At 40.3% G+C, this 17812-nt stretch overlaps 1 protein-coding gene across 1 annotated transcript in view; it reads left to right on the top strand.

The window, feature by feature from the left end:
* Nucleotides 1–17812, top strand: part of EDIL3 (EGF like repeats and discoidin domains 3) — a 1157741-nt gene that overhangs the window by 280600 nt on the left and 859329 nt on the right. Inside the window, exon 2 of the mRNA XM_069751317.1 lies at nt 8783–8911. Coding sequence (XP_069607418.1) covers nt 8783–8911 — 129 coding nt within the window. The remainder of the gene's footprint in view (nt 1–8782; nt 8912–17812) is intronic.

The following is a 17812-nucleotide window of genomic DNA, read 5'->3' as shown; positions in this document are numbered from 1 at the left end:
TCCTAAAAGTCAATATCAACCCTTTAACGAGCCTTGCCACATGACTTAGGATAACAGTTAAACCAGAATCTCAATACACTGTGTTTTGGAGTACTGCCCCGCATCAGTGCAAAGTGTCAGTTTTTGAAACGAAACATTTGCACAGGTTTTTCACTATGATTACGATCAGTGGAGGTTTGCTGTCATACTTGCATAGGTAAAGTCTATATCAATACCTGTGCTTGGTACTGCCGCTCACTACCATCCAGTCCTATACAAGTGAATTGGATGGGCTGCAGGACCAGGAGGATTTGTAACCCCCACTGATTAAACATTGAGTCTCTCCAAATATCACTCCTCTCCCATGTTTATGACCCTGCAAATCATTTTATGATTGATAGGTGTCCATTTTAAAATCATATGCAGCAAGGATGTTACATTGCTATTTTCCATGCAGATATCCTTGATTTTAGCAATCTATTTTTGCATGAGTTGTAGAAATCTCAAGCACCATATAAATTTTTGTGCATTGCCATCAGAATTGTTCTAAATCTTTGATTTTTTTTTTTAAATAGAAATCCGAAAGCTACTTCTTCCAGTAACTCTAATTATTGGTCACATCTGTAATTATACCTCTGCATTTAAGATGCAAATTCTTATATTAGTTTGATATAGTTAGCTTTTTTGACAAACTGGTAGCTAACCGTAACTTTGGTTTCTTATTGGACCCTAGTTTCCTTTCAATATGGTACATATGTTTTTCTCATATGCAAATGATTAAGGATATGTGTTGACATCTTGGTTGAAGTGTTGTCAAGTCTTCCTTCTGGATTCTGGTTTACTTGACATATGTGTTGTATTGTCTCGTTGTCTCGTTCCAAGAGGTAGGAATAAAAACAGCAGAGAAATTTCATGGTAAATGAGCAACCAAATTATGGATACGTGTAAGAAAAACTGCTCATATAATGTCCAATGCAGTATCAAGCAGGACATTTTCCTTGGCAAATGTACGCATGTGGTTCCTTGTCAGTAAAATATAAGTAGATTTGTTTTATCTAACAACATCATGATTTTTGTGTGATTTACATGACCTGCAGTAGATTTCCTTTTTTTCTGTAGGTTTTTGGCACTGCACTCATTGTATCTTTACATTCTATCCTCGCCTCAGTTCACAGCCCACCACCAGACTGGGAAAACTCAGCTGCAGGCTGAATGTATGAATACATCTGATGATATACATGGAGAAAGGGTGGCAAAAAGGAATATAGTAGATGGAAAGGCTGCAGTCCACATACTTTTATAGGCAGCTCAGTAATGTATGTTGTACTTTGTCAGTTTTAGCTATTTTATTGTAGAATGCTAACTTGAATAGTTTTGGCCCCGGAGAATGAAAACGTTATATATAAACTGCAGTGGAAAGAAATGAAGAAATGTTTTTAGCTAGCTTTACTGTACAATAAAGATGAGTGAATCAGTTGAGTCACACTAAATTTGCCTAAAATTTTACAAATAATTCTGATTTCTCCCAAGTTAATTTTTTTTTTTTAGATTCACTTCATGATAATTCAGGAAAATGGTGGCCAGTCATCATTTTGCTGATATGTAGGGGACAAAAAATGTCAGAAAAAAAATTCTTTGTTTCTCAACTATCCCGTAACTTCTCACTCTGTCCTGTCTTCCATGGCACTAGAGCCTCTTGATCTGTCGATGTTTAATGTCCACTTTCGCCAATTTTACTTTGGGGACTTCAGCCCACAAGTAAGCATCTGATCTCACAAGTAGACATCTGATGTCAGAGACAAACTCAGCAAATGAAGCCAAATTCAATATCCAATGAAAATGGAAAAAAAAATTACTAAATTCAAGCAAACTGCCGAATTATGAGTCACTCATCTCTAGTGTATAGTTGATCATGGTCATTGAAATTTTGGAAACAATATTTGGACAGATCCTTGCCTTCTAGTAATAGGTAATGAAGGATTTGTCAATTATCAGCGAGGAGAGGTAGATAATGTAGATACAATAAAATATAACTTTTAATGTTAACATTAAAAGAACAACCTAGAATAAGGAAAATAGAGAGACCACCCTACTGTACATATATAAATTACAAGTGCTCAAAAAAAACAGCAAATTGTCTCTTCAGAAAGGAAGAGGACTGGAACTCTAGAGCCACCTATTGGAAGTAGCAATCCTAACAGTCATTGTCGACCCTTTAACGAGCCTTGTCACATGACTTAGAATAAAAGCCAAACCTGAATCTCAATTTGCAGACACTGTGTTTCGGGGAACTGTCCCTCATAAGTGCAAAGTGGAGATCTGCTTTGGTTGAGTGGGAGGCGTATGACCGAGATCTAAGAAGTATCGTTTCTCCTTGCAGAGAATGACATGTTAAGCATGTTGAGATGAGGAGACTTAAAGCTGAAATTCACCTCTGGGAAATATGCAAATTGTTTCTTCAGAGAGGAAAAGGACTAGAACTCTAGTGCCACCTATTGGAAGTAGCAATCCTAACAGTCAATGTTGACCCTTTAACGAGCATCGTCACACATGACTTAGGATAAAAGCCAAACCTGAATCTCAATTTGCAGACACTGTGTTTTCGTTGTACTGCCCCTCGTCAGTGCAAAGTGGAGATCTGGTTTGGCTGAGTGACAGTGCTCATATTTAAAAAAAAATCATTCTCAGCTATGTATCCTGGTGTGATATATTCCTCAATGGTAACTAGATGGCAGAAGCAGACATAAAAGGGGTAGGTTCTAAATTAACTCTGCCGTGCCTGGTGCGTAGCTCCTGCCCTGACAAGGGCAGTAGCCAAATGAGGCACTGTCTGAAAAGTACCCCAAAACTTGTCACCCTCCCTATGCATTTCCTCTTCAGTGTTGAGGATTCTTAAGGGGTGTATGTAAACTGCAAAGATGGGGGGAGAAAATAGGTAAACAATGTCCTTACAATGACAGGAGACCCTAGGCAGGTATGATATATCGTGCCAGTATAGAAATTCATATGTTGTGGTTCTACTGTTCATGCACAATGTTAGAGGAAGCACTTTTTATATTTGTTAATAAAGGTGTATTTCTGTTTTCCATCTTATTATTGAAAATGTCACGGCATTATGATTAGTAAAAGCTTAAATACTTGTAACCCAGCTGATCCTGAGAACAAAGGGTCTGAAATCCAATTTCCGACATTATAACTGCACAATAACTGCATTTCAAAAACCTGACCTGCACATCCAAACATAGACACAGTGTGAACAGGTGCTGAACCTAGAGTCGCCAACTCGTATATAGTTAAGTAAATAAGGCAGCACACTGCAGCGCCAAAACATGCAAACTTGAAAACACGAAACTTGAACTGCATTACTGCACTAGAAATATGAAAAATGAGAGCTTTTAGCGCATAAAAATGGCCAATTTTATGTGTACCTGGTAGCCTCTTTACGGCATCTCTCTTATACCAGGTCCTACGCTTGCCTTACCTCGCTGAGAATAAACGTCTCCGTCTGAATGGGTACAATGCACAATAACTGCAACACAACCTCCCCACGACCATTCCAAAGCCGTGCTGGGAAAATCTGTGAAAGAGTTACATTGTTTATCCTCGTTTTTAGGTTAGATGTTGATCTAAGTGGTTTGACCCACCAATCAGAAATTGATGGTATATCCTAGAGATACTTGTAATGCTGGAGAAACATAAAAAAACAAGAAAACATAAACAATAAAGCTTGCATCTATATACAGTTGGGGTAATAAGTATTTGATCCCTTGCTGATTTTGTAAGTTTGCCCACTGACAAAGTCATGAACAGTCTATAATTTTAAGGGTAGGTTAATTTTAACATTGAGAGATAGAATATCAAAAATAAAATCCAGAAAATCATATTGTATAAATTATATAAATTTATTTGCATTTTGCAGTGAGAAATAAGTATTTTATCCCTCGGGCAAACAAGACTTAAAATTTGGATGCAAAACCCTTGTTGGCAAGCACAGCAGTCAGACTTGCAGTTGATGATGAGGTTTGCACACATGTCAGGAGGAATTTTGGTCCACTCCTCTTTGCAGATCATCTCTAAATCATTAAGATTTTGAGGCTGTCGCTTGGCAACTTGGAGCTTCAACTCCCTCCATAAGTTTTCTATGGGATTAAGGTCTGGAGACTGGCTAGGCCACTTCATGAGCTTAAAGTGCTTCTATTTGAGCCACTCTTTTGTTGCCTTGGCTGTATGTTTTGGGCCATTGTATTGCTGAAAGACCCAGCCACAACCCATTTTGAATGTCTTGGTGGAGGGAAGAAGGTTGTCACTCAAGATTTTACGGAACATGGCTCCTTCCATTTTCCCATTGATGCGGTGAAGTAGTCCTGTGCCCTTAGCAGAGAAACAACCCAAAAAAATAATGTTTCCACCTCAATGCTTGACAGTGGGGATGGTGTTCTTTGGGTCATAGGCAGCATTTCTCTTCCTCCAAACACGGCGAGTTGAGTTAATGTCAAAGAGCTCAATTTTTGTCTCATCTGACCACAACACCTTCTCCTAATCACTCACAGAATCATCCAGGTATTTATTGGCAATCTTCAGATGGGCCTGCCTATGTGCCTTCTTGAGCAGGGGGACCTTGCGGGTATTGCAGGATTTTAAACCTTTAAGGCGTAATGTGTTACCAATGGTTTTCTTGGTGGCTGTGATCCCAGCTGCCTTGAGATCATTAACAAGTTCTCCCATGTAGTTTTAGGCTGATCTCTTAACTTCCTCATGATCAAGGAAACCCCACGAGGTGAGATTTTGCATAGTGCCCCAGATCGATGTCAATTAACAGTCTTTTTGTATTTCTTCCATTTTCTTATTATTGCACCAACAGTTGTCTCCTTCTCACCCAGCATCTTACTTATGATTTTGTAGCCCATTCCAGCTTTGTGCAGGTCTATGATCTTGTCCCTGACATCCTCATAAAGCTCTTTGGTCTTGCCCATGTTGTAGAGGTTGACTGATTAACCCCTTCCTGACCTCCGTCATACTATTACTGCGGAGGTCGGGTCCCCTGCTTTGATATGGCCTCTGGCGCTGAGCCCACCTCGCAGCCGGGACATGTCATCTGTTTTGAAATCGCGATTCACCCGCCGCTATTAACCAGTTAAATGCCATTGTCAAACGCTGACAGCAGCATTTAATCGGCACTTCCGGCCGCGCGGCCGGAGATGATCGCATCATCGACCCCCGTCACATGATCGGAGGTCGGCGATGCATCAGGATGGTAACCATAGAGGTCCTAGAGACCTCTATGGTTACTGATGCCAGCCTGCTGTGAGTGCCACCATGTAGTCGGCACTCATAGCAAGCCTGCAATTCAGCTATATAGCAGCAATCTGATGATCGCTGCTATGTAGCTGAGCCGATCCAGTTGTGGCAGCTTCTAGTCTCCCATAGAGGCTATTGAAGCATGGCAAAAGTTAAAAAAAGTTTAAAAAATATGAAAAAAATAAAAAAATATATAAAAGTTTAAATCACCCCCCTTTCACACCAATCAAAAAAAAAAACAATTAAAAAAAATCAAACCTACACATATTTGGTATTGCCAAGTTCAGAATCGCCCGATCTATCAATAAAAAAGAGGATTAACCTGATCTCTAAATGGCGTAGCGATAAAAAAATTTGAAACGCCAGAAGTACATTTTTTTGGTCGCCGCGACATTGCATTAAAATGTAATAACGGGTGATCAAAAGAACATATCTGCACCAAAATCGTATCATTAAAAATGCCAGCTCAGATTGCAAAAAATAAGCCCTCACCTGACCCCAGATCACGAAAAATAGAGATGCTACCGGTATTGGAAAATTGCGCAATTTTTTTTTTTTTAGGAAAGTTTGGAATTTTTTTTACCACTTAGATAAAACGTTTTCTTTATCAATTGTCTTTTACTGTCAGCTATTGTAAGTGAAGCACCCAGTACATATGTGCTGTCTGCACTACAAGATGCCTCTACACTCATTTTCGCATTGTCAACTGCTGAACACATCAGCAATCTATGCAAATTGAAGTGAGATATGACACAAAGTTAGTTATTTTCCTGACACATTAATTTATAGCTTTTTAGAAAAAATAAGTAAATACATGTAAGAGTTCTCAGTGGTTGATACATTTTAAAAGGTATCAGCCACAGAGGAGACTCAAATTTTAATATTTTTTCTATTTACTGGCTAACACTGCAAATATATATATATATATATATATATATATATATATAATATAACGCTGGGAGCGTCACTCTGTCCGAAGCCTTAATAGACTGCGCAGGCGCGACGCTCCTAGCGTTACATTATAGAAAAAATGCCGCCGCGAGCAGGGGGTCGGGAGCACGGGGACGCCGTCTACATATGTGCGCCCTGATTATGCAAATAATCCGCCGCCATAGTAAGTTTTTACTTACGCTATTCGTTTCGGGCGCCATTGTCTTGCTCTTCCTGGTGCCGGAATCGGCGCCTGCGCCTGCTGTGTGTCTTCAAGAAAATGGCGCCGGACAGCGCGGACTGCGCAGGCGCCGATTCCGGCACGAGGAAGAGCAAGACAATGGCGCCCGAAACGAATAGCATAAGTAAAAACTTGCTGTGCCATGAGGCTGTGGCACTTCATGCCACAGCAATTTGTTACTTACGCCATTCCTTTCCGGCGCCATTGTCTTGCTCCTCCCGGTGCCGGAATCGGCGCCTGCGCAGTCCGCGCTTACCGGCGCCATTTTCTTGAAGACACACAGCAGTGTGTCTTCAAGAAAATGGCGCTGGAAAGTGCGGACTGCGCAGGCGCCGATTCCGGCACCGGGAGGAGCAAGACAATGGCGCCGGAAAAGAATCAGGTAGCGTAAGTAACAAATTGCTGTGCCATGAGGCTGTGGCACTTCATGCCACAGCTATTTGTTACTTACGCCACCTGATGGGGGTCATAGACCTTTATGGAGCAGCGTATGGGGCATATGGATGGGAGCAGCACATGACAGAACGGGGCGCAGGATGGGAGCAGCATATGACAGAATAGGGCAGCACATGACAGAACGGGGGTGCAGGATGGCAGCAGCAGATGACAGAACGGGGGCGCAGGATGGGAGCAGCACATGACAGACTAGGGCAGCACATGACATAACGGGGTTGCAGGATATCAGCAGCACATGACAGAACGGGGGTGCAGGATGGAAGCAGCACATGACAGAACGGGGGCGCAGGATGGGAGCAGCACATGTCAGAATGGGGGCGCAGGGTGGCAGCAGCACATGACAATGGGGCGCAGGATGGGAGCAGCACATGACAGAACGGGGGTGCAGGATGGCAGCAGCACATGACAGAACGGGGGTGCAGGATGGAAGCAGCACATCACAGAACGGGGGCGCAGGATGGGAGCAGCACATGACAGAACGGGGGTGCAGGATGGCAGCAGCACATGACAGAACAGGGGTGCAGGATGGAAGCAGCACATGATAGAACGGGGGTGCAGGATGGAAGCAGCACATGACAGGATGGGGACGCAGGATGGGAGCAGCCAGTGAGAGAATGGAGGCGCAGGATGGGTGCAGCACATGTCAGAATGGAGGCGCAGGATGGGTGCAGCACATGTCAGAATGGAGGCGCAGGATGGGTGCAGCACATGTCAGAATGGGGGCGCAGGATGGGAGCAGCACATGTCAGAATGGGGGCGCAGGATGGGAGCAGCACATGACAGAATGGGGGCGCAGGATGGGTGCAGCACATGACAGGATGGGGACGCAGGATGGAGCAGCACATGACAGGATGGGGGCACAGGATGGGAGCAGCACATGACAGAATGGGGGCGCAGGATGGGTGCAGCACATGACAGGATGGGGACGCAGGATGGAGCAGCACATACCAGGATGGAGACCATATACCAATATAAATGCTCGCCACCCGAGTGTAGAACGGGTTCAAAAGCTAGTGTATATATATATATATATATATATATATATATAATATGTATTTTCCTGTAGCTTTGTTTATAATTTGATTGTGGAATTAGATGTGTTTTATATATTTTTTATGCTGTTTACATTTTATTTTTATATGTTTTGGTGTTTAGTGGAATATTATGTTGGGTGAGTTTTCTGGAGTAACGGTTGTCATTATTAAAAGCATTATGTAAAATATGTATATACATTTTTAGTTTATTGTATTGTCCACAATGCAGAGTGGAATGTCAAAGTCAAAGGCTTAAAATATTGGGGCAATGTCACATAATTCTTTCCAGACAGCCGCATGGTACCATTCATATACTTGGAGGCCTCCTAGTAGAAGAGTAAACCTAGATCAATACCAGAGCTATACTCAACTCTAGAGGTATAATGCTGCTTTTAGATAGTCCGATAATTAAGAAATGAGTGTTCTTAAAAACGATTGCTCATGACAACCATCAGGCCATCTAAACAGGCTGGCAATCATCTGCCAGACAAGCAAAACTCTGGTTCATTGGGTACATGGTTAACTTGGTATTCAATACACACAAAACAATCTTATTAACGATAATTCTGTCTGTATAGGGTTGTGGTCCGCTAGTATGTATAGCAAATTAAGGATTGTTTAACTGCCATTGTCCACGCAATTAAACCTAGCATAAATCTCTTTGATATACTTTAGTTGTGTTAAAATGTTCTAGTTTGAGACAAAAGGAAAGTAGTTAGAGATTGTGTCCATTTTAATTCTCTCACTAGCGGAGTATGACTAAGGTAGAAAAAGTTTAAGTAACTTTTTAGATTTTTCTTTTCCCTTGTGGTGACTAAAATAAACATTCAATTTTTTTTTATAGGGGACGTGTGTGAACCCAACCCATGTGAAAATGGAGGAATCTGTTTGTCGGGCTTATCGGAGGAAACCTATACATGTGAATGCACAACTGGCTTCAACGATCCCAACTGTTCTAGTGTTGTGGAGGTTGGTAAGTGCAAGTTTGCGATCAGAATGCAGATTTTTTGTTTTTTTTAACTTTCTTGATGGTATTATGAAATGAAAAAAATGAAAATTGAAGTAATCTTTTAAACACAAATCTTAAATGGATCCTGTTGCCAGGTTTTTTCTACCTTCTCCAAGAGCAGCATAATGTAGAGCCAGAGATCCTGAATTCATAGATGTATCTCTTATTTTATTGGGTGCTGCAGATGTGATACAATCAGGGTTCGTAGATGTAGCATGAAGCAGAGCTCAGGAAGCTAACCCCGCCCCACACCACAGCTTTCTGTGTACATTATATAACGATAGTGAGCTGCTCATCATAGAGGGAGCATGGTCCGACCAGTGTAGTCCAAGCAGTGACTCCTGGTGACAAAACATTCATTGTATGGAAATAACAGCACACAGTTTAATGAGTGCCATATCCATAAATACACTGTCTTAACCCTTATACCATGCTCTCCTCAGATCACATAGCGAAAACCTGCTGACAGATTCCACTTAAGAGTATCGGATGTCTCTGCGGCTCAAATTGTATGTTTCTTCCTCGTATGAAGAAGACCTCAAAAGAAAATGATTCTACTCACTTTTGCCCCACTTCTATCCTTTGGGGGATTTCTGTTCTGAAATACCCATTTGAGAACTCACTTTCAAATTCTATGTTGAAGCAATTGTGATAAAATAGAGAATATGACCCTTTCCAAAATTCTTATTCCTAATAGAGTAAAAATTAACACGTGCCTGCACGTGGCCGAAAGCTGCTTGAAGAAAACTAATCGTTTTTGTTGCTGCTCTGAGTATAGAGAGCGGCGGATTTGATCTAGCAAGCACACCCTAAAGCAGAGCCAGAGGATCAGTTACAGCCGCCCCTCTGTATACGCAGGGCGGTGACTGATACCGAATGCTGTCAGGGCAATAAAGTTAATTTTCTCCCCCAGCATTCGGCTGCTTGCAGGCAGCGGGCAGGTTGGTAACGCTATTGACTTGTAGATTAACCATATGTGTGCAGGTTAATAGCATTTTTGCTGGGGACAGGTTCCCTTTTAAAAAGGCACAATTTAAAGGAATAGGGTTCAAATTTTAAATAAACCATAATGTACAAATTCAATAATGAATCAGACCCTGTGTCTTTATGGAAATTGGCCCATGAAGTATATGAATTTTTGTATGTATGTGAGACATTTTAAAACCCACCATAAAAACAATAAAACTTTACAGAACTGTTAAAAAAAAATTCTATTACAAAAAAAATTAACATAATTTGCTGTGCTGCTGGTCGTTAATTCATCATGATTGCAGTGTCTTTTGTAGTGAGAAGCAATGCAAAAATTGTAATACATGGATTTAACCTTTGTTAACTAGCTATACTTTTCATATGTACAGTATGTGGAAAAGGCATAATGGTAATGAAAAATAAATGCACATGTTTTGTACAGTTGAATTCAAAGCTGTAGAGTCTTTTTCTGTATTGCACATTATTAATGTACAAAACACATTTACCGTACTTTATCCATTGTATGCTTGACCTTGCCTCCGTGTTGTTCATAACCTGCATTTGGTAATGTCTAAATGAAGCCATTAGTGAAACAATGCTGTGTTTTTGCATTTTCATTCTTCGCCTCTAATTAGTTTGTATCAAATCAATAGTTCTTTAAAAGTTTCTAACTTTTTATCTGTTCTAGTTGAGCCACACACTATTTGCAGCTCTAATTAATTCTACTTGTTGTATTGTTTCTCAAATCAAGCCATCATTATGTTTGTTTTTTTTATAAAAGTTTAGAAAGATTGTGTTCTGTGGAACATGACAATTTTTTGTTGAACTGGTTAATTAAATAAAACAGCAGTTGAATTTGCCATCGCTATAAGGGAAGAGGTACTACAACAAACATTTACTTAAACGGAATCTGTCAGCACTAGTGATGAGCGAGTGTGCTTGTTACTCAAGTTTTCCAAGCATGCTTGGGTGTTCTCCAAGTATTTTTGGTGTGCTCATAGATTATGTTTGTGTCCCCACATCTGCATTATTTGCAGCTGCTGGACAGCCTGAATACATGTGGGGATTCCCTAACAAACAGGCAATCCCTGCATGTGTTCAGGTTGTCTAGCAGCCGCAAATCATGCAGCTGTGGGGACATAAACATAATGTATGAGCACGCCCAAGATACTCGGAGAACACCCGAGCATGCTCGGAAAACTCGAGTAATGAGCACACTCGCTCATCCCTAGTCACCATATTTGACCTATCTAAACTATTAATACGGGCATACATCTTGTGCAAGTCTAGATAGGTCCCCCAAGGTCTTCTCTGCCTTCCGACCTAGGGTAGCATCTTTGAGCATTATTTTGAATTCCTTTAGTTGCACACTGCATCACTTTTTTGTGGCATAATGCAGAAGTAGACTGCCAGGCCTTTCTTCTGTGCAGTAATGTGACACCCTTGAAAGAGCTACATGGAATTAGTGTTGAATGTTGCCAATACAATCAGCCTCATCACACAATGTCCTGTTGCCAGTGCTGAACAGAACACTTAGCTTGGCACCTTACTTGAAACTGGTCTTTCTTGGGTGTCCCTGCAGGCAAAATACATTGACGACAGTATAGCCATTCAACATCACTGATGCACGCAAACCTTGTCGGTTCATGAAACCAGTACTGCCATGAATGAGTATCAAATTGTTTTACTGATCCTTTAAAGCTGTTGTCTCATAAAGACAAGTGCTTCATTAAAAAACGCTTTTATAATCAACTGTTATTAATCGGTCAGGCACACCAAGGTGAGAGACACCCTTAACAGCTCAACAAATTGACTGAAAGGTGAAGTTCTGAGTGGGGACTTCCCACCAAAGTGCTCATAAGTCATATGTAAAAAGGGTCAATGATCATGAGAAATCAGTAATGCTTCAAAACTGGTTTATGATCATTCAGATTCGGATCAAATATTTGTCATTGAAAGAAGCTAGAAACCATTCAGCGTGACACATGCAGCTACATAAAGGAAGTAGAAAAGGGAATCGAAAAAACTTTGTACATCTGCTTTACTTTTGTCTTATGTCTGTAACACTGTGCTTAATCCTAATGAGGTTTTATATATTTCTCTTCGATAGTCAATTCCCTTGAACAAATCTTTCTTGTCAGAGAATCAGAGCTCTGAAACGATAAAAGATATCTAATGGAAATACAGGAAAGCTAAAGCTGCTGATAGATGTTCATCACTAAAGTTCGTGTTAATGATCCTTTTCTCACTTGCAGGCTTTTCTAATTTTAGTGAAGCAGCAAAATTTGCAAGTGTAATTTATAAAATAGTCTAATTTCTCACTACGTTTTTCTCAGCTATAGAAACAGAGATGTCACTACATAGAACATTTTCTTTACAGGCACTTTCTAAATAAATGGATGAGGTCATTGCACATGAACACTTTTGCTATTTATAGGTGTAAATTATTTCATACACCACATTATTAAAGGGACTTAGCGGACCTCTTTACATAAGGCTTCTTATATTATAGATGCTCCTATTGCAATGAACAATTATATACACTAAGACATCTGGAAGATATGGCTGATACTGTATATTGGATATTAGTAAGAACAAAGAGATTATGTGACATGTCTCACAGCAGGACTGAATCCATAGCAGAAGGTGTTCTTCACACTTGAGAGAGAGACGTAGAGTCACATTTATAAAAAATGGGATGGGAAATATAGATGGCTTTTCATTTAATTTTGATAAATGAGACCCTTAGTGCTACAATTTTTCCTAACTATTTAAAGTTCAAGGGATTTTACTAAATTATTTGAAAAAGTAATGGAAGAATGATTGGTGGAAGGTTAAAGTCAAAATTGAAAAACATTTATTAGTGTGCTAGATTAGATTATGATCCCATGTGATCAGAAAAGCCTTTGCCAAAATACATTTTTGGAAAGGGTTTCCGGATCCGACAGGACAGAATTAGATCCTACCTTTTGTTTTATATATACAGCGCCTTCATAATGTGGATTATCCCTTAGTCTCCATATTGCGTGACCTGACTATGTAACACCTTTAACTTTATGAAATTTAATTGTTATACTTGAAGTATTCCTCTTTTGTCCACATTCTACTTTTATCCAAGTGATGAATTTTTCAAGGCAGTTGGATTCACACTTATCGTTCTTTTGAAAAAGGTGTGAAAACGACATTGATGTATCACAAAAGTGTCAGGGATTAATAAAGGGTCACTCTCTTACCTATTTTACAATGTCAACAGATGAAATATGCAATAGATTTGTGAGATATTGCTCTGAGTTTATTGTGCATTATAGGAAAACAAGATTATAGATTCTTTTGCACGACTCACTGTAGAATCTTCAATCTTTCCTGCCTCCAGGATGCAAGTTATTTCTGTCTGAGGCTTTCCATGTGAGACTGTGTTTTGCAGATTATTGAACATAGCGTGAATGCTTGGGTGTCTCTTGCTAACAAGCTGTAAAACTGCTGTACAAGCCAATCCATGTCCATCACTCATTGAGGTTGGATTATCTTAACAATAAATCAGGTGAGCCAACCGTATAAACATTTATTTTAGCCATTAAAACCTTAAAAAGATAAAGTAAATAACAAAATTTCTGGTACTCAAACATGTCATGGTTAAGTTTGGATGATTATCAATTTATCACTTGAAATGAAATGCTTACTCTTCTGATACATAATTATTAGAGAAATTGCTGCATTTTTTAGATGAACAATAAAAAAGCAAAATGTTAAGGCTTGGGTCATCTGGGAGTCATAATCATAATTTGAAGCTCCTGCTTATGAAATTGTGGAGGAATATAGGAAAGTATGATACCAGGGCTCAGTGGTTAGCACTGCAGCCTTGCAGCGCTGGGGTCCAGGGTTTAAATCCCACCAAGGATAATGTCTGTAAGGAGTTTGTATCTTCTCCCCGTGTTTGTGTGGATTTTCTCGGGGTTCTCTGGTTTCCTCCCACATTCCAAAGACTTACTGATAGGAAATTTAGATTGTGAGCCCCATTGGAAACAGCGATGGCAATGTATGTAAAATGCTGCGGAATAAGATAGCGCTATATAAGTGAGCATAATAAATAATAAATATCAAATGCGATGCTCGCTACTTCTCATATCAATGTATCAAACCTAGCAAAGCAGAGAGATGAGGGTATAGTGGAGGCACACAACAATATCATATATATATATTTCTAAATTTCTAAAAGGTTCTTCATTAGTGATGAGCGAGTGTACTCGTTGCTCGGGTTTTCCCCAGCACACTTAGGTGACCTCCGAGTATTTGTTATTGCTCGGAGATATACCGTATATACTCGAGTATAAGCCGACCCGAGTAAAAGCCAAGACCCCTAATTTTGCCACAAAAAACTGTGAAAACTTAATGACTCGAGTATAAGCCTAGGGTGGAAAATGCAGCAGCTACCGGTAAATGTCAAAAATACAAATAGATACCAATATATACTCAACAGATATTGAGACATCAGTAGGTTAAGTGTTTTTGAATATCCATATTGAATCAGGAGCCCCATATAATGCTCCATACAGTTTATGATGGGCCCCATAAGATGCTCCATATTAAACCATGCCCCATACAATGCTGCACAAATGTGGATTATGGCCCCATAAGATGCTTCATATTAAAATGTGCCCCATATAATGCTGCACAAATGTTGATTATGGCCCCATAAGATGCTCCATACAGACATTTGCCCCATACAATGCGGTACAAATGCTGATTATCGCCCCATAAGATGCTCCATGTAGACATTTGCCCCATATAAAGCTGCACAAATGCTGATTATGGCCCCATAAGATGCTCCATGTTAACATTTGCCCCATATAATGCTGCACAAACATTGATTATGGTCCCATAAGATGCTCCATGTAGACATTTGCCCCATATAAAGCTGCACAAATGCTGATTATGGCCCCATAAAATGCTCCATGTAGACATTTGCCCCATATAAAGCTGCGCAAATGCTGATTATGGCCCCATAAGATGCTCCATGTAGACATTTGCCCCATATAAAGCTGCACAAATGCTGATTATGGCCCCATAAGATGCTCCATGTAGACGTTTGCCCCATATAAAGCTGCACAAACATTGATTATGGCCCCATAAGATTCTCCATACAGACATTTGCCCCATATAAAGCTGCACAAATGCTGATTATGGCCCTATAAGGTGCTCCATACAGACATTTGCCTCATATTATGCTGCACAAATGCAGACTATGGCCACATAAAATGCTCCATACAGACATTTGCTGTGATAAAAAAAATAAAAAATCACATACTCACCTCTCGTCGTGTAGGCCTCCGGCACTTGCTATATTCACCTGCTCCCCGTTTCACAGAAGCCGGCCACCACTGCATCTTCCCCGTCCTTTGCACTGACTGTTCAGGCAGAGGGAGGTGCACACACTAATCGCATCACCGCGCCCTCTTACCTGAGCGTCAGTACAGAGGACGGGGAAGATGGAGCGGCAGCTGGCGGCGGTGGAATGGGGAGCAGGTGAATATCGCACTTTTTTATACTCACCTGCTCCTGGTGCGGTCCCTGCATGTCCCTGGTTCCCCGGCGCCGGCAGCTTCTTCCTGTAGTGAGCGATCACATGGTACCGCTCATTACAGTAATGAATATGCGGCTCCACCCCTACAGAAGTGGAGTGGGGTCCATATTCATTACTGTAATGAGAGGTACCATGTGACCGCTCACTACAGTAAGAAGATGCCGACACCGGGGAACCAGAGACCGCGCCAGGAGCAGGTGAGTATGATTACACATCTGCTGCTCTACCTCCCCTGCCGACCCCTGGGTATGACTCGAGTATAAGCCGAGAGGGGCAATTTCAGCCTAAAAAATGGGCTGAAATTCTCAACTTATACTCGAGTATATACGGTAGTTTTCATCACCTCAGTTGCATGATCTACGGCTTCCAGATATGCTGAATACATGTGAGGAATACCTGTTTGTTAGGGAATTCCTACATGTATTCAGATTATCTGGAAGCCGTAAATCATGCAACTGAGGCAATGAAAACTATATCTTCGAGCAATAACAAATACTCGGAGGTCACCAGAGCGCGCTCGAGAAAACCCGAGCAACGAGTACACTCACTCATCACTATTCTTTATGATAAAAGTTACTCACTCAGTTAAAAGAACTTAAAAACAAAAATAGGTACCAATAAACCAAAAGATAAAAAGCAAAATGTAATGAGCAAAAAAAAAACCTTCAGTATAAATACTGAACCATATATAATATATACAACCCCTGGCAAAAACTATGGAATCACCAGCCTTGGAGGATGTTCATTCAGTTGTTTAATTTTGGAGAAAAAAAGCAGATCACAGACAGGGCACAAAACTAAAGTCATTTCAAATACCAACTTTCTGGCTTTAAGAAACACTAAAAGAAATCAATAACAAAAACTGTGGTAGTCAGTAATTGTTACTTTTTTAACCAAGCATAGGGGAAAAATTATGGAATCACTCAATTCTGAGGAAAAAAATTATGGAATCGCCCTGTAAATTTTCATACCCAAAAATAACACCAGCATCAAATTAGATCTGCTCGTTAGTCTGCATCTAAAAAGGAGTGATCACACCTTGGAGAGCTGTTGCACCAAGTGAACTGACATGAATCATCACTCCAACACAGAGATGTCAATTGAAACAAAGGAGAGGATTATCAAACTCTTAAAAGAGGGTAAATCATCACTCAATGTTGCCAAAGATGTTGGTTATTCACAGTCAGCTGTGTCTAAAATCTGGACCAAATACAAACAACATGGGGAGGTTGTTAAAGGCAAACATACTGGTAGACCAAGGAAGACATGAAAGCGCCAAGACCGGAAACTTAAAAGCAATATGTTTCCAAAGCAGGAAATGAACAACAAAACAAATGAGGAATGAATGGGTGGAAACTGAAGTCAACGTCTTTGACCGAACTGTAAGAAACCGCCTAGAGGAAATGGGATTTACATACAGAGAAGCGAAACGAAAGCCATCATTAACACCTAAACATAAAAAAACAAGGTTACAATGGGCTAAGGAAAAGCAATAGTGGACTGTGTATGACTGGATGAAAGTCATATTCAGCGATGAATCACAAATCTGCATTGGGCAAGGTGATGATGCTGGAACTTTTGTTTGGTGCCTTTCCAATGAGATTTATAAAGATGACTGCCTGAAGAGAACATGCAAATTTCCACAGTCATTGATGGTATGAGACTGCATGTCAGGTAAAGGCACTGGGGAGATGGCTGTCATTACATCTTCAATAACTGCACAAGTTTATGTTGATATTTTGGACACTTTTATTATGCAATCAATTGAAAGGATGTTTGGGGATGATGAAATCATTTTTCAAAATGCTAATGCATCCTGCCATAGATCAAAAACTGTGAAAACATTCCTTGAAAGAAGACACATAAGGTCAATGTCATGGCCTGCAAATAGTCCGGATCTCAATCCAATTGAAAATCTTTGGTGGAAGTTGAAGAAAATGGTCCATGACAAGGCTCCAACCTGCAAAGTTGAGCTGGCAACAGCAATCAGAGAAAGTTGGAGCCAGATTGATGAAGATTACAGTTTGACACTCATTAAGTCCATGCCTCAGAGACTGCAAGCTGCTGTGAAAGCCAGAGGTGCTGCAAGAAAATACTAGTGATGTTTTGGAGTGTATTTTTGTTTGTTTTTCATGATTCCATAATTTTTTCCTCAGAATTGAGTGATTCCATAATTTTTTCCCTATTCTTGGTTAAAAAAAGTAACCATTACTGACTACCACATTTTTTGTTCTTGATTTATTTTAGTGTTTCTGAAAGCCAGAAAGTTGTCATTTGAAATAACTTTAGTTTTGTGCCATGTCTGTGATCTGCTT

Source organism: Ranitomeya imitator, chromosome 1, assembly GCF_032444005.1.
Source record: "Ranitomeya imitator isolate aRanImi1 chromosome 1, aRanImi1.pri, whole genome shotgun sequence".
NCBI classification, from domain to species: Eukaryota; Metazoa; Chordata; class Amphibia; order Anura; family Dendrobatidae; genus Ranitomeya; species Ranitomeya imitator.
The sequence above is the reverse complement of the archived record's forward strand: the minus strand, read 5'-3'. Positions and strand labels throughout refer to the sequence as shown.